This window comes from Zootoca vivipara, chromosome 6 (genome assembly GCF_965207765.1).
Source record: "Zootoca vivipara chromosome 6, rZooViv2.hap1.1, whole genome shotgun sequence".
Classification (NCBI taxonomy): domain Eukaryota; kingdom Metazoa; phylum Chordata; class Lepidosauria; order Squamata; family Lacertidae; genus Zootoca; species Zootoca vivipara.
The window spans coordinates 20,819,094-20,844,303 of record NC_142589.1 but is presented as its reverse complement, the minus strand read 5'-3'; the positions used below and the strand labels follow the sequence as shown (position 1 = coordinate 20,844,303).

At 46.0% G+C, this 25,210-nt stretch overlaps 1 protein-coding gene across 1 annotated transcript; it reads left to right on the top strand.

Annotated features, from left to right (window-relative positions):
- The first annotated feature begins 476 nt into the window (after positions 1-476).
- Positions 477-24,470, top strand: LRRC38 (leucine rich repeat containing 38). The gene is made up of 2 exons (XM_035118808.3): positions 477-1,182; positions 23,865-24,470. The coding sequence occupies exons 1-2, from the start codon at positions 555-557 to the stop codon at positions 24,113-24,115; spliced, it is 879 nt and encodes a 292-aa protein (XP_034974699.2). The 5' UTR covers positions 477-554; the 3' UTR covers positions 24,116-24,470.
- Positions 24,471-25,210: the final 740 nt, after the last annotated feature.

Sequence of the window (25,210 nt, the reverse complement as noted above, 5' to 3'; positions counted from 1 at the left end):
CTGAGGAGCAATAATGCCACGTCCAGCCTTGCCCTCTGCCTCCTTCTGCCTTTGCAGCATCAGCCAATGCGTGTACAAAAATACATTCAATGACAGACACAGTCAGCCTCGTTTTTATTATCCGCTCCCTTACTGTAAACCCTGTTGCTGCTGACAAGGCCTTTTTTTGGCAGCAAAACCCTCATTTCCTTTAGCGCTGAACCCTTAAGAGGCTCATCCGTGTGCTCGGCCGCCTTTCATTCCCCCCTCCGTTCGATGGTACTCTCATTCCCCTGCTGCCTGCACAAATCCTCTCGTTCATCTCCTCCTCCTCCCCCCTCCACTAGTCTCCCTCTCTCTCTCTTTCTCTCTCTTCCCCGCCTCCTCTTTAGCCTGCTGCTATCTGATCTACGATATGTGATCTCTCGGATAAAACAACACACTTCCAAGCCACGCACGCACGCTCCATCTCTTCAACACACGGGTACTGCTACTGAACAGCGGCGGCGGCGGCGGCGAAAAATGCCGTTCTCCTAGCAGCAGGAGCTCCCCCCCTACTTGGCTTGTGCCTGACGATGTGGCCATGTCCCCCGCTCTGCTGCCTACCTCCTTTGCTCTTTCTCTGCCTGCTCTTCTTACCCTCGGGGCACCTCTGCCCCTCCGCCTGTAGCTGCATGGACTACCACACCATCGACTGCCGGGACCAAGGGCTTCCCCGAGTCCCCAGCCCGTTCCCGCTGGACGTGCGGAAACTTCTCATCGCCAACAACAACATCCAGGAGATCCCGGGAGACTTCTTCATCTTCTACAGCGACCTGGTCTACCTGGACTTCAGGAACAACTCCATCGCCACCCTGGAGGACGGCACCTTCAGCAGCTCCAGCAAGCTGGTCTACTTGGATTTGAGCTACAACAACTTGACACAGCTGGATGCCGGCATCTTCAAGTCGGCGGAGAAGTTGATCAAGCTGAGCCTGGGGAACAATAACCTGGCCGAGGTGGACGAGGCTGCTTTTGAGAGCCTGAAGCAGCTCCAGGTCTTGGAGCTGAACGACAACAACTTGCAGACGTTGAATGTGGCCACTTTTGAAGCGTTGCCCAACCTCCGGACCATCCGCTTGGAGGGCAACCCTTGGCTTTGCGATTGTGACTTTGCCAGTCTCTTCAGCTGGCTGGAGGCTAATGCGCCCAAGCTCCAGAAAGGTAAATCTTTTCCAAAGCTTCCCAGGGCATGCTGCCTGCCACCCAGCTTTGTCTTGTTTTGTCTGTCTTCCTGTCTGTGTACAGGCTGTTCTTCGCGGACAGATGGTCTCTTTCTTGGGTCTGTTGATTCCGTGAGAGCAAAATATATGCCGTCTAAGGCAGGTTGGCGGTGAGTTTCTCCACTGGCAGGAGGGAGGAGGGGGCTCCTCCTGCATGCAATTAAGAACTCCTAATAATGAGAGCTTCTTATGCTCTTTAACTACATAGGGAGACAGGGGGCCTTGTCAAATAGGATAACCCATAATAGAGTCTCTTGGAGGTTGGTTGTATACATAAATAAGGAGCACTCCTGCCGCCGCCACTCCCGCCACATGCAATAAGCCTTCTGAATACTGAATGGTTGTGACACTGTGCTGGGAATATTCACTTTATTTGTGCTACTTCAGTTCACGCATGGAACAGTGACATATTCGTTGTGATTCCCACCCACCCACCCCAAAAAAACCCTCCAGCTTTTGTGGATAACATGGATTTTGCAAACGTTGCGAAGTTGTCTCGAGGCACTTCAATAGTTTCTGTGTATTTATCCATTTTTAATAATAATAATAATACTACCTTGCAATTGTGCATTCTTTTTGTCAGGGAAGGGCACATTAATTATCCAAGTCAAGTGTAAGTGGGGGGGGATGGGCTCCGTGAGTTGATAGAAACAGGGGGTGCACCACTGAATTGCTAGGCTGGGTGAAGTACCACAATTTCCTGACAACTAGAAGTTCCAAGTGCAATGGAGTGGTGTGGATAGTTTTTTTTGGGGGGGGGGAACCACTTAATTTGTCACTGCATTTTTGCCTGAAGTGATATTAGAGGCAGGTTTGCTGCTCTAGTGAAAGAACTGTAAGAATTGGTGTGTGTGTGTGTAGTTCAGCAGTTTCCACATCTCTAGAACTACACCAGATCTTTCTGCCACTTTGTATCAGCTGATGGAGGACAAAGCCTTATGACACAGCAAGCCGGCCTCTCCCCAAGGCCATCAGAGAGCTTTTAACAAAGCACTGCCAGAGCATCTAGCATTGTGGCTCTCCCCACCTTTTCTGAAGCACCTGCTCCTATATAGACACTCGCCTCCCTTCAGTATGTTAAGATCTGCAATTAGGCCATGGACTCCAGTTCCCCCTGTAATGTTCCATGGGTGCTGGGTTCCCTTAGAGATGTAAGGAGGCAACTTTTTCCATTTTCCCCTGCATTCATCCATGCAGCACTGTTTCCCTTCTGCTGCAGTTCGTTTACAGCATAAAGCACCATTCATTTCAACATCTGCTGTGATGTAATTTACATAATTAATTATGTAAATTATACCGTCATGTTATTTCACCCTATACATTTCAGTGCAAAGGGAATGCAATGCAAAAACAGTGGTGTTGTGGGAGCATAATCAATAGTATTTCACCTGCAGACTGGAAGCAACAAAAGTGACTAGCATAGCTGCCAAGTTTTCCCTTTTCTTGCGAGGAAGCCTATTCAGCATAAGGGAATTTCCCTTTAAAAAGGGAGAACTTGGCAGCTATGGTGACTAGGTGTTGGGTTCATTATTGGTTTCCAAGGGTCAGTTAAATGAAACCTGGCAATTTCTGCTTCTGTTTCCACTTGAGGTGGAATTCCCCAATGTGACAAGCTCCAATTGTTTCTATAGTATACTATAGTATTTCTGTACTATTCTATGGGATATTCTTTTTTCCTGCAGGGATAGTTTCTGATTGCTGCTACCTCTCCCTAGGAGAATCCCATATCCCCATTCTTCCTTTTGGGAAGATTTCATGGATGTCTTTTAAAATTCAACCCTGAAAAAACACTTACCTTCTTCGCATATATTTCTATATACATTGAAAGTGTTAAGTCTGTCATTACAGCCCCACTGGAGGATTTGTAGAGCCTTGTCACAATGCTGGATTTATAAACTCAAGAGGCCAAGGAAAGCTTAGTAATTGTATGGGGTGTGAAGGGGAAGCTTCTGAGAGTAAAGGGTGGGGTGGTGGTGGCAAGGGGTTGGTGAGTGGAGCCACACACCACCCCCAAATGGTAGCGATTTTGGGTAATGCTACCACTACTGCCACCTGCAGCACTTTCTCAAAATTCTAAATTTGCCCACTGGTCCAAAATGTTAGGTACTCCCTGAAGTAGATCCACCCAAGCTGATGCGACGGAAGGCACACTGTCACCTGCCTGTCCCAGATGTTGAATGACAGTGGCCTGTGAGAGGGTTCTGGTTAGGGCTCGGGGAGAAATTCCATTCAGTTCACATTCACCGCACTTCCTAAGACATGATTCTCCGAATTTTGAAATGCAGTTCTCCAAAATAAATTCATAAAAGTGTGTATGTATAAAATGCATATATTAGTGGAAATAATGTACAAAAATGAATTATACGGAGGATAATTATTTTCCAAAAATGTGTACCGCGTGAATATTGCATACAAAAAAGATTTATATTGGGAGAAATTTGCACTGAAATGCTGGTGAATTTTCATGAGAACTTCTTTTTTTAAAATAATAATAATAATTAGAAACTGATGTGGAAATGTGGAGAAATGATCTTGAAATTGGAAAAAATGAGAAACTGATGGGAAAACCGGCATACTTGTCCATCCCTAGTGCAGATGCAATCTCCCATCATTATATTTTTGGTCACACACACTTTCTCCTCCTCATCTCCAGACTTCAGTGAAACTGGGAAGGTGACAGAAATGCCTTTCTGCATTCACTAGTGTCTCATTGGTTCTTGCAAATTAGAAAATTACTGGATCTCCTGGGGCTGACATCTGTATGGGGCCTTTTAAAGGAAGGAAAATATGCTAATGAAATTGATAAGCCCCCCCCCAAAAAAAACCCTTGCCAGTTCCACTGGAGGACAAAGACTGGTCTACAGTGAAACTGACAAAGTTTCTAATCTGCTGCAGATGGATGTCCCCATAGAAAAGAGGAAAAGGATAGCCAACATGACGTTCTTCAGGTTTTGTTAGCATCTTCATTGTATATTTAAGGCACATTCCAATAAGGCAGAATCAAAAAGCAGAAGACGACTTCCTGGTGACCATTTTAATATTGTCTCTTTATTATAAAGTTAAAAACCAGCATACTCTATTTAATACAACAGATCCAACAAGTGCAGTGGTACCTCGGGTTACAGACAGTTCAGGTTACAAACTCCGCTAACCCAGAAATAGTACCTCGGGTTAAGAACTTTGCTTCAGGATGAGAACAGAAATCGAGCAGCGGCAGCACAGTGGCAGCGGGAGGCCCCATTAGCTAAAGTGGTACCTCAGGTTAAGAACAGTTTCAGGTTAAGAACGGACCTCCAGAACGAATTAAGTTCTTAACCCGAGGTACCACTGTAATAACATGGTTAAAATGAAGTAGAATAAAATGGTAGGCAGGCAAAATTAAAAGTTAGTGAATTTTTAAAAAGATAGAAAGTGTGTAGAAGCGACTGACGTATTTTGTAAGCTGTCGCACAAAATATTGTGACTAATGCTCCATTCTAATATGAGAGAGACATCTTTTGGGACACATATCCTGCTGAGAAACCGCATGATAACATCACCCTAAATATATAAGCATATTTTATACAAAAATAGGAGGCAAGTGATAATAGATGACTTGGTGATGACTGGCCAGTTATAGGACTGTTTCCTGATATAAGTTGAAAATGGCCACCACATGGCTGCATAATCCATTGGTTTGGTTTTGCCTCTTGAAACTTGTAGTGAGCTAGTGAGTTTTTCACTGGCTATGCACAGAGCTTTTTTAAAAGCATGTGTGAAGAGAGAGAAAATCTGGAGCAATTTACCATCCTTATGCTATGGGTTGCTTTGCCACAACCAGCAGATATATAATGAGAGCTTTACAAGTTAAGTCAGCATTATAATAAACATATCATATTATAATAAACCAACATTGATAATAAACATAGGTTGGCATCAAAGTTAACTGGCTTACCTACGATCTCTGAGATTCTGTTTAGGACTTGCCTCCAGAATTTGTGGAATATGTCCCTCTGGTGGAACATCCCCTCCAGCTTAAGGGAGTGCATCTAGTCATATGAGCTAAGCAAACTGGGGTTTATTTTTAAAGTGGCTCAGGAGATTGGGACTACAGCCATTCCTTTCCTGTTGCATTTCTGATGACACTGCCCCAATCCTGCCCAAAAAACCCCCAACACAATTTGCTCAAGAAGGGAATAACAGACGTTTCAGTTGGGCTGATATTCACTGGGATTCTGGCAGGAGAGGAAAGGCTAACACCATATTTATGCACCATGGTCCTGATCCTGATGCTCCCTTGCATGCAACTTTCCAGACTTCTCTCATTGCCCCTTGGGACTCTTCCCAGGCCACCCCCAAAAGGCCATGCCTTCTATGCCAGGTCACTTCTCTCCTCCACACCCTTCCCAAGTGCTTCTGCCTGCCTGAAATCTCTCCCGGAACTGTAATAATGCCTCTTTATCAATGGACGATGAAAAGAGGTACAGTATATGAGAATGGAACCCCCCAACTTTTGTGTGGTTGAAATGTATAGCCTACCCTAAAAAAATAAGAGTCACGCTCACTGCTCTGCCCATTCCCCTCCCTGACCACACCCACCAGTTTGGCTCCATAAGCACCATTACTCATGTCTACATCATTTAAAAAATGATTTTTATAAAGACACATGGACACTTCTGAATGGAGCAGTTCAACTTTCAAAACTTGGAAGGCTCAGGGCAGATAAAACCACAGAGGACGGGGCTATCAGTGGCTACTATCCAGGGTGGCTATACTCTGCCTCCGTTGTCAAGAGGCATTTTGTATCTGAAAACCAGCCGCTGGGAACCTGCATGTTTAGTCCGCAGAGCAAACCAGATGGGATCTGGGGCTGTTGGACTCCGTCTCGTTCCCCTGTATCCAGCCCCGCCACACCTAAACCATCTATCTAACCTTACTATGTTTATCTGACCAAGCTTAAATGATTCCAGATTCCAGCAACGCAGTCTCAACTGGTAATGACGCAGTCTCAATTGGTAATGAGCCCTGCTGCTCAGCTAATATGTTTTGGAGCACTGTATTCGATCTTTGAGTTCTAGATTTTTCCTCCTTAGATATCAGTCTATCTCCTCTCATTCTTACCCTTGACAAACAGAACAACCACCACCATAACAACAACTCCAAGAACCATTCACATCCCAGTTACGTTTTGTTCCTTCTCGTTTTTGAAAACGGCAGACACACAAAGGTGTTGTCCTGTTTTCTAAATGTTCACAGCTCCTCTTTGTCAAAGAAATAGCTCTTAGGAAGTTTGTGCGGTGACCTGTGGGCTTCCCATTGGGGCATCTAGTTTGGCCACTGCGAGAACAGGATGTTGGACTAGAAAGGCCTCTGGCCTGATCCTGCAGCAGGTTTTTTCATACGCTACCAGAAACAGGAACCCCAATCACCTGTCTCTTCTCAGAAAGAACATTAGATTAAGTAATCTCTCTGGAATTAGTATTCCCTCGATACGTTGCTGTGAGGATCTCCCAATCCAAATTTTAACAGTGGGTGAGAATAAAAAAAGGACGAGTTTGAGGGTATTTCAAGGACACAGCAAATGTAGTTACATACACCTTAGCTTAATTCCACTTGGGGATAAGATTAATATGGCTCCTTGGCTGGATGCTAACACCTTTTTTTCTTTTTAAAGACTTCTTGGAATATGTTTTGAAGGGGGGTGCATATCCTTTCCAGTGTGAAACCATTTGCTCCTCTGTGTGCTCAGTTCCCCAAAGAAGAACAGCAGCTAAGAGCAGGATGTCTGGCAGAACTAAAAATGCCAGCAATCTGGTCTAGTTCGATTGTGTTTTAATACGGGATTTCCTGCCCCGCCCCCCCCCAGCCCCGGAGCTGGGGTGCCTTCCAATAGCCTTCATGCAGAACCAGGGAGTCATAACTGTGTGTTTGCTGGGAAGCAATGCTCTGTAGAGGAAAATGCTGTTATCCTTGCACAGAAGTTCACACTGGGTGGCTCCCCCACCCACCCACGTAGGGATGCATTAACTCCCCAGCCCAACACAGAACCAGGGAATCATTTTCTGGTTTGGTCCAAAATCCCAACTAGGATTCAGCTGCGAGTGGAATTTATCCAGCCAGGTTCAGAACCATAAATATGTGTTAACTGCTTCAGAGGATAATGATAACGAATAAGGTTTCAACCCAAATGCCTTTCCAGACCTTTGGCAGTGTTTTAAAAATAATGGATCTCTCATATATATATATGAGAATGCCCTCCCATCAGATGTCAAGGAAATAAGCAACTATCCTATTTTTAAAAGACATCTGAAGGCTGCCCTGTTCAGGAAAGTTTTTAATATTTAATGCTGTGTTGTTTTTAACACTCAATTGGGAGCCACCCAGAGTGGCTGGGGAAACTCAGCCAGAATAATAATTCTTTATTATTATTGTAAATAATAAATTATTATTATTATTATTATTATTATTATTATTATTATTATTATTATTTTAAAGATTAGCCCCCACTCTAAAGAATCTTTTATGTTTCCTTTTGGTGATGGTGTCCTAGCTTCATACTTTTAAGTGTAAAAAGAATGTTTAACGTTTGAATGCAGATACACCCATTATCCTCTACGAGCTGCATTTATTTACTAGGGTGAATGTGCCCTCCAAAATGCAGATACAGTCGTACCTTGGAAGACTTCCAAAATGTTTGGAAACCAAAGTGCGGCTTCTGATTGGCTGAAGGAAGCTCCTGCAGCCAATTGGAAGCCACAGAAGCCCTGTCAGATGTTTGACTTCTGAAAATAGTTTGCAAACCGGAACAGTCACTTCCGGGTTTGCAACGTTCGGAAGCCAGAACGTCCGAGAACTAAGCTGTTCGAAAACCAAGGTACGACTGTACTTGGTAAAACAACATACAAAATTGCATTATGTTACAGGCAATTGCCTTGCACGACTGTGTATATTAGACAAATATGCACCATATACAAGAATGTCTATCGGGAGAAATTCGCACCAAAATGCTGGTGAATTTTCACGAGGACCATAATAATAATAATAATTCGCAAATTAACTTATGTGTGAACATGGGGAACTGAATTTAAGATTATGGGGAAAATGAGAAACTGTGTGCAATCAAACTGTACAGATTTGCCCATCCTTAGTCTCCACTATGTGTGTTTTGTGTGTTGTGGAGCAAGGGCCTTGGCTAAGAGCAACCATTAGCATGGCACCCAAACAAGCCCTTCATTGGCGAAGTGTCTGAGGAGAGCCTTCATTTGATGGACTCAACTGTGGTGCTACGAGAGAGTCTCTCCCCTCCCTTACCTGGAAAGAAAATGTCTCCCAAGGCACTGTAAGACAGAAGAGATGGGGGGGGGAGATAAGTGAAAGAAGGTCAAGGATGAGAGAAAGGAGACACTGCTGTCACACTTCGAGGACTACTTAAACTCTAATTAAAAGTAATGTTAAAAATGCATCAGCCATTAGTAAACAAGGTCACTCTTGTAGCGACTCAAGACATTCCCATAAAAGGCTTTAAATGGTCACCTCTACAAACCACTTAAATAAATATGGCCGGGCTGAAGTGCAGGGCTTGCCCTTGGTAACTTATCTACATCTTGCTAAACCAATTTCTTGGGTACAAGAACAGACCTGGCATGCCTGTGGGTCTGTGGCTGAAGATGGGAGGCTAAGACACCTGTCTCGCTGAGTATCTATATTGACTTTAATTGCATTACAAATTGCATTATTTATTTATTTATTTATTCATTTATTTATACCCCGCCCATCTGGCTGGGTTTCCCCCGCCACTCTAGGCGGCTTCCAACAAATACCAAAACACATTGAAATATCACAGATTAAAAACTTCCCTAAACAGGGCTGCCTTTAGGTGTTTTCTAAATGTCAGGTAGTTGTTTATCTCCTTGACCTCTGACGGGAGGGCGTTACACAGGGCGGGTGCCACTACCGAGAAGGCCCTCTGCCTGGTTCCCTGTAGCTTTGCTTCTCACAGTGAGGGAACTGCCAGAAGGCCCTCGACGCTGGATCTCAGTGACCGGGCTGAACAACGGGGGTGGAGACGCTCCTTCAGATATAAAGGACCGAGGCCGTTTAGGACCGAGACCGAATTCTGTGAAATTGCAATTGCGCGTGAAGACCCCCAAAATAAAGACACAATAGACACAGATTTTAGTTTCAGGTTTTTGGCATTAATTTGGGCCACAACTTTATTGATTACAGCATGTGAGTGGTTGTTTGGCATTGGTTCCAGACTACCTGAACCTGCACGGTGGCAGGAACAGGACTGACACTGGGCACCACCATATGTCAGTAAGGGAAAGCATCTTGGGGAAGTGAGAAGCTGGCTTCGATCTCACAGCTCACCCCAGATGCTCCCAGGGGCTCTGGCCAGGGCCCTAGCCCCTTGACTGGGGTAGGACAAAAACAAGGCGAGCCCCTGGATTCCTTTAACAGAATTCTCTAGCAGCAGCAATGGAGGGGCAGCCACAGCCAACCACGTCCCCTCCCCAAAACATTGAACCAAATGCCTAACTACCAACCTTACAAAGTTGTGACGATTTGCTACACAGTAGGCAAAAGCCAAGTGGCACCAGCCAATCAGCCAAGTGGCAAAATTCCTACCGGGCCCCTGCTCCAAAACAGACGACCCCTAGACAGGCATAGCAAGGCCAAAAGAACAACCCTAAATATAGGGAGAGGAGGGTGGGTGAGCAGCTTAAATAGCCCCATAGCAGCCAATAGCCATCCCAACCAGCCAAATTTCTGCCCCAGCAACAGAGGGGCAGCCAATAGGGAGTTGTGGCCAACCAAATGGTCCCTCCCCACAACAGGGAGGCAGTTTACGGTGATCTCACTGCAACACATGCCCTCCATGATGGAGGAAATGACTTGCAGAAAACAAATGGCTAAGTGGTCGTTCACGAGTACCTCCTGTAAGTAAATAAAGATCCCCACCCCATGGCGCCAGATATGGCCACTTAATCTTGCGGTGCAGCAAAGCCCTTGGTGACTTTCAGTTCATTGGTTAGCTTCTCCAAGGAAACAATATACAGAGTCTTTTTATACCACACGGTCAGCGTAAAGGTCGAGGTATCCTTCCAGTCCTCAGTTATAGCTGGATGGACTGTGAGTAGGAAGAATATGATCAAAGGTTTGAACTTTGTGGGTTTTTGAGTGGACATATATACCAAGACGCGGGACACGGGTGGCGCTGTGGGTTAAACCACAGAGCCTAGGGCTTGCCGATCAGAAGGTCGGCGGTTCAAATCCCCGCGACAGGGTGAGCTCCTGCTGCTTGGTCCCAGCTCCTGCCAACCTAGCAGTTCGAAAGCACATCAAAGCGCAAGTAGATAAATAGGTGCCGCTACAGCGGGAAGGTAAACGGCATTTCTGTGTGCTGCTCTGGTTCGCCAGAAGCGGCTTAGTCATGCTGGCCACATGACCTGGAAGCTGTACGCCGGCTCCCTCGGCCAATAATGCGAGATGAGTGCCGCAACCTCAGAGTCGGTCACGACTGGACCTAATGGTCAGGGGTCCCTTTACCTTTATATACCGAGAACTTTTCCAGGTGCCATAGGAAGTGCTGGTGGTCACACTGGTCCCAGCAGGTGCCATCTTGACAACCCTGGCTAAGGTATAGCCTGGACTGACACACTACATTTGCAGGCATTTGGGAGCCCCCAAATCCAGCCTTCAATAAAACTCTCTCTCACACACACACATGCTGCATTCTGAAAATGCACAAACCTCAAACACACCCACTAAAGAGGAGAAAGTCACGATCACCCCCCTCCCCCCAAGACATTCATCTGCTCCATTTAGCTGTCAAAGCACAGGTTCCTGGGTTGTATTCTGTAGGCACTTAGTTTTGATGTGTGCTTTCCACGTTTCCTTGTTCAGGTAGCTGCAGGCGGGATTTGAGAGCCACTTCATCTCCCGCTCAAGAGTTCAGGTCTTTATTGCTACATAGCCAAATATATCCCAGATGGTGGGGCTGGCGGGGAGAGGGGTGGATAGTCACTGCAGGCAAAACTACAGCCATGAAAGCACTAAGCAGGATGCATTTTGTTTGTGAACTGCAAGCAGGGGCCCCCGGGTTTGTCCAGAAATGGCTACAGATCAAATGGATGGAGCGACTCCGCCTATGAAGAAAGGTTGAAGCATTGGGGATGTTTTTAGGAAGGGTGAGTAAGGGCTTGTCCACACTTCCTTGTGGACTCAATCGGGGCAGGTGGCAATTTGGGTTTTCTCCGGAATTGCATTTGCTCAATTTATCACTCAAGAGCAGGTTTTCTTTGAGAAAGGAGAGGGGCAAGGGGGAAATGGCTCAGACCATGAGACATACAAGAGTGTGGACAAGCCCTTAAGAGGCAACATGATAGAAGTTTATAAAATTATGCATGGCAAGGAGAGTGGGGCTAGAGAAATGTTTTTCTCCCTCTCTCATAGCACTGGAGCTCATGGACATTATAGAATAGAGTCATAGTATCATAGAATTGTAGAGTTGGAAGGGACCACAAGGGTCAGGGCCGGCTCTAGGTAGAGTCCCGGTGGCGCGGGGCACCAGGACGCCGGGCCAGTAGGCAGGGCGTTGCGCGGCAAGCCATGCTGCGCTCTGCGAGGGTGGGGGCGCCGGAGCGATCTCCGTCCCTCAGCGCCAGGGCGCGTGACCTGCTCAAGACTGCCCTGACGAGGGTCATCTACCTCAACCCCATGCAATGTAGGAATCTTTTGCTCAATGTGGGGCTCGAACTCACGACCCTGAGATGAAGAGCTGAATGCTCATCCAAGCTGAATGTTGGAAGAGTCAGGATAGTGTTTAATTTGTTCTTTATTTCAGAAAGAAAATACACAACTTGATTTTTTTTTTAAAAAAACCCACCTCAAAGTGGTTTTTCAAAAAGATAAAAAGAGAAAACCAGGGTTTTTTTTCTTTTGCAACAGTACTTTAAAGCATGCAGAAGTTAAAATACTAAAACATGCAGCATATAAACTACAGAACTCGCTTCCACAGGAGGCAGTGATGGCCACCAACCCAGATTGGCTTGAAAGCATAATAATAATAATAATAATAATAATAATAATAATAATAATAATAATAATTTATTTATACCCCACCCATCTGGCTGGGTTTCCCCAGCCACTCTGGGCGGCTTCCAGCAAAAAATGAAATAAAATAATCTATTAAACATTAAAAGCCTCCCTAAACAGGGCTGCCTTCAGATGTCTTCTAAAAATCTGGTAGCTGTTTTTCTCTTTGACCTCTGATGGGAGGGCGTTCCACAGGGCGGGCGCCACCACCGAGAAGGCCGAGAAGGCATAGCTGTCAAGTTCTCCCTTTTTTAAAAGGGAAATTCCCTTATGCTGAATAGGCTTCCTTGCGAGAAAAGGGAAAACTTGACAGCTATTCTTGAAAGAGGATTAGGCAAATTGATGGAGGAGAGGGTTGCCAGAGGCTACAAGCTAGGTAAGGGACGTTAGCATGAAGATGCTGGAGATCTTCAGTTCATTACTGAGATAGATAGACCAACATGATGACTCAGGAAAAAGGCGTGTTCTTCAGCTCCTTTTTAAAAAGCTCCTCAGTTAGAACAATGAAGAGTGAAATCTTGCTTTATTTTTAAAGGGAAACACCACTGCTCTGAGTAGAGCATCCGATTTGAAAGCAGAAGGTCCCATGTTCCATCCTCGACATCTCCAAGTAGGGCTGAGAGAGCCCCCCTTTTGAAACCCCAGAAAGCTGCTTCCAGCTAGATGGAGCAAAGGTCTGACTCAGTAGAAGGCTGCTTCTGAAATCCCCATGTTTCTCAGTTCCCTGGGCTCCAATGCCTTCAGCAGAAATGCAGGAGGCGGCAATGTGGGGTTTTCATGGAGGCAGCACTTTGTGGAAGGCTCAGCCAGACTCAGTGAGCAGATCACACGCAATTCCTGCCCCTTATACAGAAGTAGAGATGAATGGTCTTTCCCACCACCACCAGTTCCAGGCTTATCCTTCCTTTCACTTGCTTTGCTCTGCTTTCCGTTCCTCATACATTTCAGTTTCACTAGAAAGGCAATTCAGGAATGTGAAGGAAGTGTGCTTTGCGCATGCCCCTTCTCCCTTTTCCTTCTTCTGAAGAAACCCCGTTCTTTATACAACAGGAATTTGCACTTCCAATCTTAGCTGTTGCCAATTAAAGTTCAAGCTGAGTTGGTGCCCTCCAGGTTTTCTGAGGCACTGCCTTTTTGGTGCCGAAAACCCTCCTGTAAACGAACACACAAGTGGCGAGAGCGTTACAGATAGGTCACTTCTGTTATTTTGGTCCTGGGTCGCACATTATCTAATGATTTCAGCCCAGAGGGCACAGCCGCATGCTTGTGCTGTGCAAATCTCCTCCCCTCACTTTTTTTTGCGGCCTTGTTTGAAGGACGCTGAACACTGTGTCGCCCAGTGCTGGCAGGGCTGTGCGTAGCTTCCAAAACTCCCTTTTGGAAGGCTGTGGTGTTCTGTGGCTCGCAGAGCTAGTAGAAGCTTTGGTGAGGCCCTGGGACAAGATGGTGGTCGTGTGTTTCCATCTCTGTGAGGCCACACATGACCCTGCTGTCACGGTCCATATAGTCAGCTGTTCCATCCCTATTTAGAAGTGTTGTTTGTGCATTCTCCTAATGCAAGGGCCATAGAATCATAGAACTGTAGAGTTGGAAGGGACCCTGAGGACCATCTAGTCCAGCCCCTTGCAATGCAGGAATTACAGCTGAAGAATCCAACTTCACACCCCGCCCCCAAGTGTTCCCAGAATCACAGAAGCCGTCTCGGTTTCTGATGTGGTTCTGGAAGCTCCTCCTTTTGGATGCCCCTATTTCTACTGAAGAAATGTTGGAGGGTATGGGATAGGACATCCTTCTTTTCACTGGAGAAATGTTGGAGGGGATAGAATAAGATGTCCCTATTTTCATTGGAGGGGATGGAATAGGATGTCCTATTTTCACCTGAGAAATGGAGGGTATGGTAATAGGATGTCCCTATTTTCATGGGGGGGGGATAATAATAGGATGTCCCTATTTTCACCAGAGAAATATTGGAGGGGATGCAACTTCTCTTTAAAAATCTTCAATGAAGGAGATTCTAGTACATTCCAGTGTCAAATGCAATTCTCCAGGCCTCACTCTCTGGCCATTGGGACTCTACCTGGGCACCACCCTCTCTGGAGCCCCGCCCTCTCTTCCCAGGCTCCGCCCCTCACTGGCCCTAATTTACATCCTTCTTAGGATTTTTACGTAGGTGGAATGTGTCCTTGAACAGGCTTCCTCCTTGCTGAACAGAGGCTAGAGAAGAGGCTGCGATTTGGCATCACTCCACCCACTTTGGCCTTTGGCCTAACCCCACTACTGGCATGTGGCCCTTGGAGGTGTTTCCAAAAAGGAATGCGGCCCTTGGGCTAAAGGAAGTCCCCCTACCCCTGCTATACTCATTTAAACATTGGCTGCTTGTGGGGCTTATTGCAGCGAAATACGATCGCTCTTGTATGCTTTGGATTTTATCATTACCATTAGTTGCATTTCTAAGTGAGCTGGACCGGGATTTGTAACATGTGTTGCAAAGCCTCTTTGTAGAGGGCTTCCTCAAAAAGCGGATTATATATCCCTCACTTTTTTTTTTTTTAAAAAAGAGAGAAATAAATGAAGGTTGCTTTTCCTGCACTTGTTTTCACCAATGTGCACAATGTCGTGATGCGGATTGTGGGTGCAAGCGAGCCGACAGACCTGCAAGCTGTTTATTTTTATTTATGCACGTACTGTATTTGAAAAATTAAATTTCTATACTGTTCTTCATCCAAGAACCACGGGGCGGTTCACAATACGAAAACACAAAGTTATATAACATAGTAAAAAAAAAAACAACCAACAACCCCACCCCCAGTATTTATTTTGTTTGCAAAGTGTTCAGTGGCACAGGAGATCTAATTAGATCCACTAGGCCTCTCCATTTGGCTCATGGAGCCATTTTGGATGGGCCAGGGAAAGGTGTGCCTGAGACAAAACAAGGGGTTGCAGTAGGACTCAGGGGTGCCAACTTGGACCCCTGACTGTGGGTGACGTGAGGTCGTGAAGTTGCGCTGCATGTGGGCCTGCAAGTGCCATTAAAAAAAACCTGGCCTGGGCCTGTGCTTCGGGGGTTTGCGCTTCGATTGAAGGGCCTCAGAGGCCCCACAGCAGATGCTGTTTCATGGTAAGGTGGAAAGCGAGGGGGGGGGTTATCAGCAGCAGGGTAGCAGTGGGATGGCATGCGGCAGGGGTGATGGGAACACAGGGCAGCAGTGACGAGGTGGAGGGGCTGGGCACCCACAACAAAGACTGTTCATGGGTACCCCTAATCTAGAGTTAGCCCTGAAACTCCGGCACTGACCTGGATCTGAGCACTGAATTGATAGAATCGCAGAATTGCAGAGTTGGAAGGGGCCGCCAACGGTCATCTAGTCCAACCCCGTGCAATGCAAGAATCACAGCTAGAGAACCCCTGGCAGGTGGCAATCCATCTGCTGTTTGAAAACCATTGATAGAGAAATAAAAAAATTCCTTCAGTAGCACCTTAAAGACCAACTAAGTTTATATTTTGGTATGAGCTTTCGTGTGCATACCATCGTATCATACCAAAATATAAACTTAGTTGGTCTTTAAGGTGCTACTGAAGGAATTTTTTTATTTTGCTTCGACTCAGACCAACACGGCTACCTACCTGTAACATTGATAGAGAGTCCATCGCCTACCGAGGTACAGTGGTACCTTGGTTCCCAAACACCGAAAACCTGGAAGTAAGTGTTCCGGTTTTCGAATGTTTTTCGGAAGCCGGACGTCCGATGCGGCTGTCGGCTATTGTTTCCAGGGCGCCTGCACCAATCAGAAGTTGCGCCTTGGTTTCCGAACATTTTGGAAGCCAAACAGACTTCTGGAACAGATTAAGTTTGAGAACCAAGGTACCACTGTATTTGGCGCTTTTGCGATTTATTTTGCGTTTCTGTTTTTGAGGCTTTTTCGGTTAATTTGTTTTTGTGGCTGTGTGGAACCCAGTTCAGCTACTGATTGATTGATTGTGTGACTGCGGAAATGGATAAAAGACCCCCATCCAAACAATGACTATCATCAGTGCAAGTAAGAAAAAGAATTAATTGTTATCATCTACAATACTGTCTTATTTCTTTTATAGTACAGTACATTGATTAATGCTTTCATTTTATGGATCAATGGTCTCATTAGAGAGTAAAATTCATGTTAAATGGCTGTTTTAGTGGTTGTTTTTTAAAGTCTGGAACAGATTAATCTGTTTTGCATGACTTTCTATGGGAAAGCACGCCTTGGTTTTGGAACACTTTGGTTTAAGTTGAGAACCAAGGTACCACTGTAGTCTGTACCACTATCTAACAGCTCTTAAGTATCAGAAAATTATTCACAATCTTCTTTCTCATAATTTGAATCCATTGGTTCGGGTCCCCACCCCCACCCCGGAGCAGCAGGAAACAGCATAACTGATTGTTCGCATGCTCATGTGGTTGGGGAAAGGGAGAAAGAGGTGGGGACCCCCCACCCCACCCCGGAACCATATGTTTAATCCGGGTTTAAGCATGACTGAGCATGTGGTCAGGGAATGGGGAAAGAGGGCAGCTCTGTGCCTCCACTTTCTCCCACAAAGTACAAAGGCAGAATCAAAGAATTGTACAGCTGATCAAATCCCCTGCAATGTAGGAATCACAGCTAAAGAAGCCCCGTCAGATGGTTTGTTACTTCAATGAGTTTACTCTGAGTAGAACTTAGTTGTCTGCAACTTTCGCTGTACTGCTGTTTTTTAAAGGTCATACAATGGTACCTCTGGTTGCGGACTTAATCCGTTTCGAGGTGTTCGCACCCCAAAAAGTCCACAACTAGAGTGCCCCTTCTGTGCATGTGTGTGGCACGATCGAGCGCTTCTGCGCATGTGCGAAGTGTGCAGATAGCTTCTGCATATGCGCGGGTGGAGAACCCGGAAGTAAACACTTCTGGGTTTGCCGTGTTCGTAAACTGAAAGTCCATAACTAGAGCAGAACGCAACACGAGGTATGACTGTACTTCAGTAAAGGGATTGATTTGTGAATCTCTCCAGACCGGACTTGGTTTCTGCAGGCGCTTCATTTCATTCACAAATTCTCAAGACCAGTTCCAAAGTTTTATACTAACTTGTGGTGCATCTATGGGGAATACAGGTTTTCATAATGTATTTTGGGGGTCTCTGGGGAAATAAATAAAAAGCAATGGAATGAAAGGAAAAGCAGAACAATGTAATCACTTCAGAAACCATCCTGGTGAGTTTGCAACTCTAAAATCCCGATAGCAGTTTGGAGGAGGAAAATGAAGCATCCTTAAGAATGTAAGACGAGCCTGCTGGATCAGGCCCATCTGGTCCAGCATCCTGTTCTCACAGTGGCCAAGCAGATGCCTGGCAAAGAGCACTTTCCCCTCCTGCGGTTTCCATCCTTAGCTTTCTGCCCTTGTGTTGGCTCTAAAGGAAAGAGGAAGTCTTTGCTTCTGCCCTTGGAGTACCAGCCCCCCATCAATTTGGAAAGCGGGCAACATTCTGTCCCACGTAATGTTTCATGAATCTGTCCAGCCAGGAAGTGACATTATTAACTCCAGGATAGTGTGGCTTCGCTTCAAAGGGTCTCCCAAATCCCGGTGTCTCTGCAGTGGCTGTAACTTCATGTCCCAGATGCTTTACTTAGCTAGCACCAAAATTCCTTGTAATTAGATTTTCAGGACCTTTGCTAGAGTTGCAATACAAACTGCGACTGTTTGAAATTTGAGGCTGGCACTGGGGGTGATGCCAAAATTCCAGGAGGTAGGACACCCAAATGCATGCAGCTAATTGGAAAAAAATAATAATGAAAGAAGTATGTGACCTCCACCACCAGGAATGGTTCTGAAATGCTCAGCTGAATCACTCCCTGGATTTTGGAGTAACTGGGCTTCTTTCTTAAGTTGAACCAATGCACTGGAAAAGTATTCATTTTACACCCACCCACCCATGTGTGGGTGTCTGATGGCAAGGCGAGAGGGCAGGGGGAAGAGAGAGAGAGACAGGCTCCTTCCAAACCACACGTTTAACTAGAGAGGGAAGATCCACATGATGCAATTAAAGTCCATTTGATGCATATTTAAAGCACATGACTTTCCCCATAGAATCCTGTGATCTGTAGTTTGTTAAGGGTGCTGGGAATTGTAATTCTGTGAGGGGGGAAGCTACTGATCCCAGCACTCATTGGGATAAAACATGTGCTTTAAATGTGTGTTGAAGGGAATTTAAATACCTTTAAATGGGTATTATGCTCTAATTAAACACAGTGCAAGGCTCCCAAATTGGTTTGGGGCCTAGATATAGGTTGCATCAGGGCCACTCTAAAGCCATAGGGGGGTTTTCTGTGTGTGTGTGTGAATTTATATGCATGCTTTACCCTAGTGCAGGAGCGGAGGAAGGGAGGGCGGTGGGGGTGGTCCGACCCAGGTGCCCTCACTGAGGGGGGTGACATTTGGCATGCCGCCCACCCACAAGTCCCAAGCCTACCCTGAGCCGTCAGGGGAAGGGACTGAGCTGCACCACCTTGCCGGTGGCCTTCCCTCCTTCCCCCTTCATTTTGACAGCTGGGGGGAGGCTTGGGAGTCACAGGTGGGTGGCACGCCATTGCTCCCTGCTCCCGGGCTGCTTCTGTTGGGGGGGGGCTCCCCAGAGCTGTCAAAAGGAAGAGGGAAGGGAAGAAGGCTGCTGGCAAAGCGGCATGGCTCCCCCCCCCCCGGAAGCAGCCTGCCATGGGCTACTCACTCCACCCCCCATGGGTGGCTCTCAGGTGGCGCCCCGCTGGGACACTTGCCCCACCCCCTGGGATACTTGCCCCGCCCCTGGGTGCACAGCATGTGCGCCGCTCTGGGTGCCAGAGCAGCTAGCTCCGCCTCTGCCCTAGTGTATTCATTACTTGACTGGAGAACTGCATTGCAAAATTTGGAGAAATGTGAAATTCAAAGGATGGTTGTGGTTTGGTTCTTGTAGTGTTTCAGAAAGTGTGAATTAGGGAAGTTTGGCTTTAAGTGCAAGTTGAACCAAATCTCCCACCCATGGGATGGAGGCCAGATTACTTCACATTCTATTACTCCCAAGGTGTGTCAGGAAGCAGGTCATAGCTGCCAAGTCTCCCGTTTTCCCGGGGAAATCCCCGTTTTTCCAGCTGTTCCTAGCTGAAAAAAACGGATTTGTTTTTGTTTCCCCCCCCGGTTTATTCTGGCGCAGCAGCCATTTTGGAACTGGGTGGAGCATGCTCAGAAGCGACTTTTGATGATGCTCTGCCCAGTTCCAAAATGGCTGCAGTGCGACTTCTGGCGCGGTGGCCATTTTGGAACTGGGCAAAGCAGCATCAAAAGTCACTTCTGAGCATGCTCTGCCCAGTTCCAAAATGGCGGCAGCGCTACTTCCGGTCTGCTTTTTCCGGCCCGGTCCCTTATTTCTCTGACAGCAACTTGGCAGGTATGAGGCATGCCAGCTAGGGGGGCTGAGACAATTTGCCCCCCCAATCTTAAAGAGAGCGCTGGGCCCCCTCAATATTGAGTGGCAATGTCATGTGCGCCACGTCAGCACGTCACACGACTTGGGGCCCTCCATGGCGGGGGCAAATCGGCTCCTCTGCTGGGAATGCACCCAATAGCTTTCCATAGTTTCCCATCAATGGCAGTGGCAATGGGCCTCTGGAGGCAATGTGCCAATTTGATTATTTCTGCAGATAGGAAGAGCGAAGCTGAAACCCCAATAAACTCCGGCAGCATCTGTCAGCAAAGCAGGCGGCTAAGCTGAGGCAGCATCTGCCTTATGTTCCTCTGATCCCTCTGGTTGTCCTTGGGATCGGGCAAGAGCATGAGGTCTGACACCACTCCTGCTACCAAAGGATGCTCTGCGCAACCAGGAAGGGCGATCAGTGACAGAGGAGATGCTTTATAGGCAGAAGATCCCTCCTTCAATCCTTGGTTTTTTCCCTAGCTAATATTACCAGCTAATATTACTCCAACATTTCTCTGATGAAAATAGGGATGTCCTATTCAACAACAACAACAACAACTTTATTATTTATACCCTGTCCATCTGACTAGGTTGCCCCAGCCACCCTGGGCAGCTTCCAACATATATAAAAGCATTAATTTTTTTTAAAAAAACTTCACTATAAAGCAGGCACCCCCAAACTGCGGCCCTCCAGATGTTTTGGCCTACAACTCCCATGATCCCTAGCTAAGAGGACCAGTGGTCAGGGATGATGGGAATTGTAGTCCAAAACATCTGGAGGGCCAAAGTTTGGGGATGCCTGCTATAAAGGGCTGTCTTCAGACGGCTCAGGGGTCATATAACTTCATACCCTCCAGGGTCTGTACTAGTCACATAGCACAGCACCGTTGAGAGACTTGCACTGGTTGACTGATAAGACACTGGGCCTGTTTCAAGGTCTTGTTACTTACATATGAGGCCTTAAACAAAGGTAGACTTCCCCTCTGTTGCTTGGTAAGGACTCTGGGATCGACAAAGCGAACCTAGTTGGTCTTGTTATGACCTGATGATTACCGGTATCAGCTTGTGGTTACACGGAGGCAGGCTTTTACCCTGGTAGCACCAATGCAATGGGGCGCACTCCCTTCTCAGATACAAGAGGCCCCATTGGTATTCAGCTTCTGAAGGCACACCTGTTTACAGAGGCATCCCCTTGATCACTCAAAAGAAAGGACCAAACATTAGGAAGAACTTTATGACAGTAAGAGCTATTCATCACCTCAGAAGGTGGTAGATTCTCCTTCATTGAAGGTTTTCAAGCAGAGGGAGGTTTTCAAGCAGAGGGATGCTTTAGCCATGATTCCTGTACTGCAGGGGGTTGGACTAAACGACCCCCAGGGTCCCTTCCAACTCTACAATTCTATGATTAGGATTCATCCTGGCTCTCCTGTTTACACCTCTGTGTTGTTTTCATTTTCTTTCAGTTGTGAGCGCTTATATTTTAATGCTTGAGTAACTGATTTTTTAATACTTTCTAAACTGCCTACAATCCTATTTAGTCATCAAGTGGAATAACTGTTTTATGTGTTTCATTCTATCCAACTTTTCCTCCAAGTTGCTCAAGGCTGTACGCATGGTTCTCCCCATCCTTTCCCCATCTGTGAGGTTGGTTAGGCTGAGAGGCAGTGACTGGCCCCCAAGCTTCATGGCTGAGAGGGGGTTTGGATTTCTGGTCTCCAAGGTCCTAGCGAAACACTCTAACCTCTACACCACACTGGCTCTCCATAGCAATAGTAGTAATTATAATAACAATAATAATCAGGGTTTGAATTGTCCCTAAGCAAAGTGTTCTCATCAAGTGGTTTCTCTCCTTCATTGTCAGGGGAGCACAGCTGCAATTTGGGAGTCTAACTGCTATTCTGTTGTGATTCACTGGCAATTACGGGCATTGAAAATGGAAGAGAGACCCAGTACCAACCATCTCAATTCAAAATAGTGCGCACAGCCCAAACATCAACACTGACAAAGACCACGGCCCCACCTTGGGAATCCTCATGCCAAGTTGGGTGGCGATATCTCTAGAGGCAGACAAACATAGAGAGAACATACAAACCATTTCCCAAAATATATAGTAGATGACACAGGGCCACCTGACCTCTGCCAGAAAAAAATGGGCAGGGTGGGTCTAAGGCAGGCATCCCCAAACTGCGGCCCTCCAGATGTTTTGGCCTACAACTCCCATGATCCCTGGCTATCAGGAACAGTGGTCGGGGAAGATGGGAATTGTAGTTCAAAACATCTGGAGGGCCGAAGTTTGGGGATGCCTGGTCTAAGGAGTCCTTCTCTGGCTTTGGTTGCAATGGAAGCTAAAAAAAGAACCCAGAGAGGGGAAGGATAGAGCTGGGTTTGGGATAAGGCTGAGCATCACCAGCTGGGCAATGTCATATTGCAAAGTAGCTTTTGCCCCCAATCTGTCTCTTCACTTGGAAGGGGAGAGGCTTGCACATGGATTCAGCATTGACCCCGGGGATTGAATGCCGCTCCCTGATCTGGGTGAATTTCTGCCCTCTCGGCAGGGAACTGGATTTTTTCCAGGCCTCCTGTCTCCTGTTCTACAATTAATCTCAGAGTGATCCGTCTCCTCTCTGCTGTAACTCCGGTCTTCCTGTTCATTTTAATCTGCAATATGCTGTAATGATTCACTTCTGGTTAAATCTCTAATTAAATGCTCATCTCTCTCTCTCTCTCTCTCTCTCTCTCTCTCTCTCTCTCTCTCTCTCTCTCTCTCTCTCTCTCTCTCTCTCTCTCTCTCCCTCCCTCCCTCCCTCCCTCCCTCCCTCCCTCCCTCCCTCCTTGTGTGTGCCTCCTAGTCTTTTTAAACACAAGGGTTGCATTAGTCTGTGATCCTAGACACACTTAATTGGACTCACCCATTCTTCCATTTCTCCTGTGCCTCAAAAGCATGAGTCTGGGCAGTTTTCTGCTTGTCGCACACTTTATAGGCACCGATCCGTGTAAAACTCTATTGACTTTTGCTCCGATTCAGTAGCAAAGGCCAGGTTTTCCCCAGGAGAAAGGAGCAGGGCATGCGGAAGTCTAGATGAGCCCTAATGTCACTTCCGACATCATAAATTGAAAGTGTATTTAAAGCACGCAGCTTCTTCTTAAAAGAAAGAAAAATCCTGGGACATGTAGCTTGTGGTGGCAGGGAAGAGGATCAGAGATACAACGTATTCTATGGGCTCTGAAGGCTTTAACAACACAATCCTCTACTGATGTTCCTTAAAAATAAAAATAAAAACCCCAGAGTTATTCCGTGCTCCACAGGCAAGACTTTGGACAGCCTCACTTCTTGCAAAGCCCATGGATTAAGCGATCGTCCACACTTCCACTTCTGTGCCTGGAAACTAAAAAAACGAATTGGCGTTTGTTTCATTTCAGTGATAAACAACAGGTCATCTCAGGGGAAAGTAATGGGAGAAGCAGAAGTGTGTATGAGCTCCTAGAGAAACATATAGAGGAAATTATAGAGTTGTTCTTTACAGGGAAAAAAACCCCCGAGTGAAAGAGTGGCAGGAGGTTAGAGATTGCATAGCTCAGTTGGCTAGAGCAATGTACCGATTATGCCAAGGTTGCAGGTTCTATCCCCATATGGGAAAGCTGCCTATTCCTGCATTGCGTGGGGCTGGACTAGGTGATCGTCAAGGTCCCTTCCAACTCTATGATTCTAGGAGGCTTGGGTGGGGAATGATCCAATTGAGGGGGTATTGCCACTGAACTTCAACTCAGGGGATGGGGGTACGAAAGTCTCACAGATCAACTTGATTTGCCTCGTTATTTGGTCTTCACACAGAACTGGAAAAAAAACAAACAAAAAAAAACAAAATCCAATTTACAAACATGTTAAATGGATTGGGTATGCTTACGAAAGTTATATATCTGTATTGCTATAGGGATGTTTTCATCTTACCATCAAAAATATTTGCCTCCTTTGAGTGAGCTGCCGTGCTTCATTTTGTATGGAAGAGTCACATTTATAACTGGATAAATAATAATATTGCTACTTTTTTTTGAAAAAAAAATCTCCTTCTTCCCTCTCTCTCTCCGTGCAGGTCTCGATGAAATCCAGTGTACTGTCCCTGTGGAAGACATCACCGTCTTTCTTAGTGAATTATCAGAAGCCAGTTTCAGGGACTGCAAATTTAGTTTGTCACTCACAGACCTTATAATCATAATCTTCTCTGGCGTCGCTGTCTCCATCGCTGCTATCGTGTCAAGCTTCGTTTTGGCGCTGATTGTGAACTGCTTCCAAAGATGTGCACCCAGTAAGGATGATGATGAAGACGAAGATGATGATGACTGAACCCCCTTCTCTTGGCATGTCACGGAATAAGTCCAAAGACCAGGGTAGGAAGAGACAACAACCGTTTAAAAGTGCATCGCAACTAAACAAAGGTCTAAGGGCTCAGTACTCCTATCGAAGTTTCAGTGGTATTTCCCCATTTATAATATCCCTGGGAAATGCTTTGAGTTTTATGGAACCTTTCCTGGTTAGATCTCTTGATCCAATCCAGAGTTTAAAATTAATCCTAAAATAGATTCACTAGGAGGGAAGAAAATAAAGAAGATCAGAGATCGCCAATATTGGAGAAGGCTAGGATTTCATTCTGGCTTCTCTCTCTCTCTCTCTCTCTCTCTCTCTCTCTCTCTCTCTCTCTCTCTCTCTCTCTCTCGGTTTTATTTTTTTAATAGTCTTTATTTTAGAAATTTTTTCACAATGTTTTTAAAGGAATAAAGACAGCCATCTGTTGGAGTTGTTCCAGTTCTGGATTTCCTGCATCAAACCATTAGCCTTGATGACCTTCAAAGGATCCTCTAGCTCTGAGTTTCTATCATTCTATGATTATGTCAGATGCAATTTCAGATAGCAGAGTTATTTCGATTAACAGATGAGCAGCAAGGAAGAGAAGTAAAACATTATTAGCCCAGCTGCAGTGTAAATGACAGTGTTTTCCTGGTATGGAAGGAAGCCTTCTTATGGATACCTGCAGCATTGTTCTCATGAAGTTTATTTCGTCCACCTGCTTCAGAGTTTACATGTGTATCAAAGTGTTTCATCCCTTGGTGTCTGAAGAAACACTAAGCCCTGCTAACCCTGCAGAATCACAAAAAGGAAAAGCATGCCTTCTTGTCTTTGGGGCACCTAATCTCTTGTTTGCAACAAGATCAAATCTGGGATTCATTTGGACAAACAACAGAAAGTCTTGCTGGGCTTGGGGCTCGTCCACACTTTTGCTTGCCTTGTACCTAGAAAGCACGGGTCTGAGTAGTTTTCTGCTTGAACCACACTTTCTAGGCATGGGTCTGAGTGGTTTTCCTTTACCCCATTCCTTTCCATGGGAAAGCCTGCTCAATTGGAGCAAATGTCAATCCAGAGAAAACCTGAATTGCTGTTTGC

Excerpts from the sequence above, each read along its gene's own strand:
- LRRC38 (XM_035118808.3), top strand. The coding sequence starts at position 555 with ATGTGGCCATGTCCCCCGCTCTGCTGCCTACCTCCTTTGCTCTTTCTC. Across the intron at positions 1,183-23,864 it reads TGCGCCCAAGCTCCAGAAAG|GTCTCGATGAAATCCAGTGT; the intron begins GTAAATCTTTTC and ends CTCTCCGTGCAG.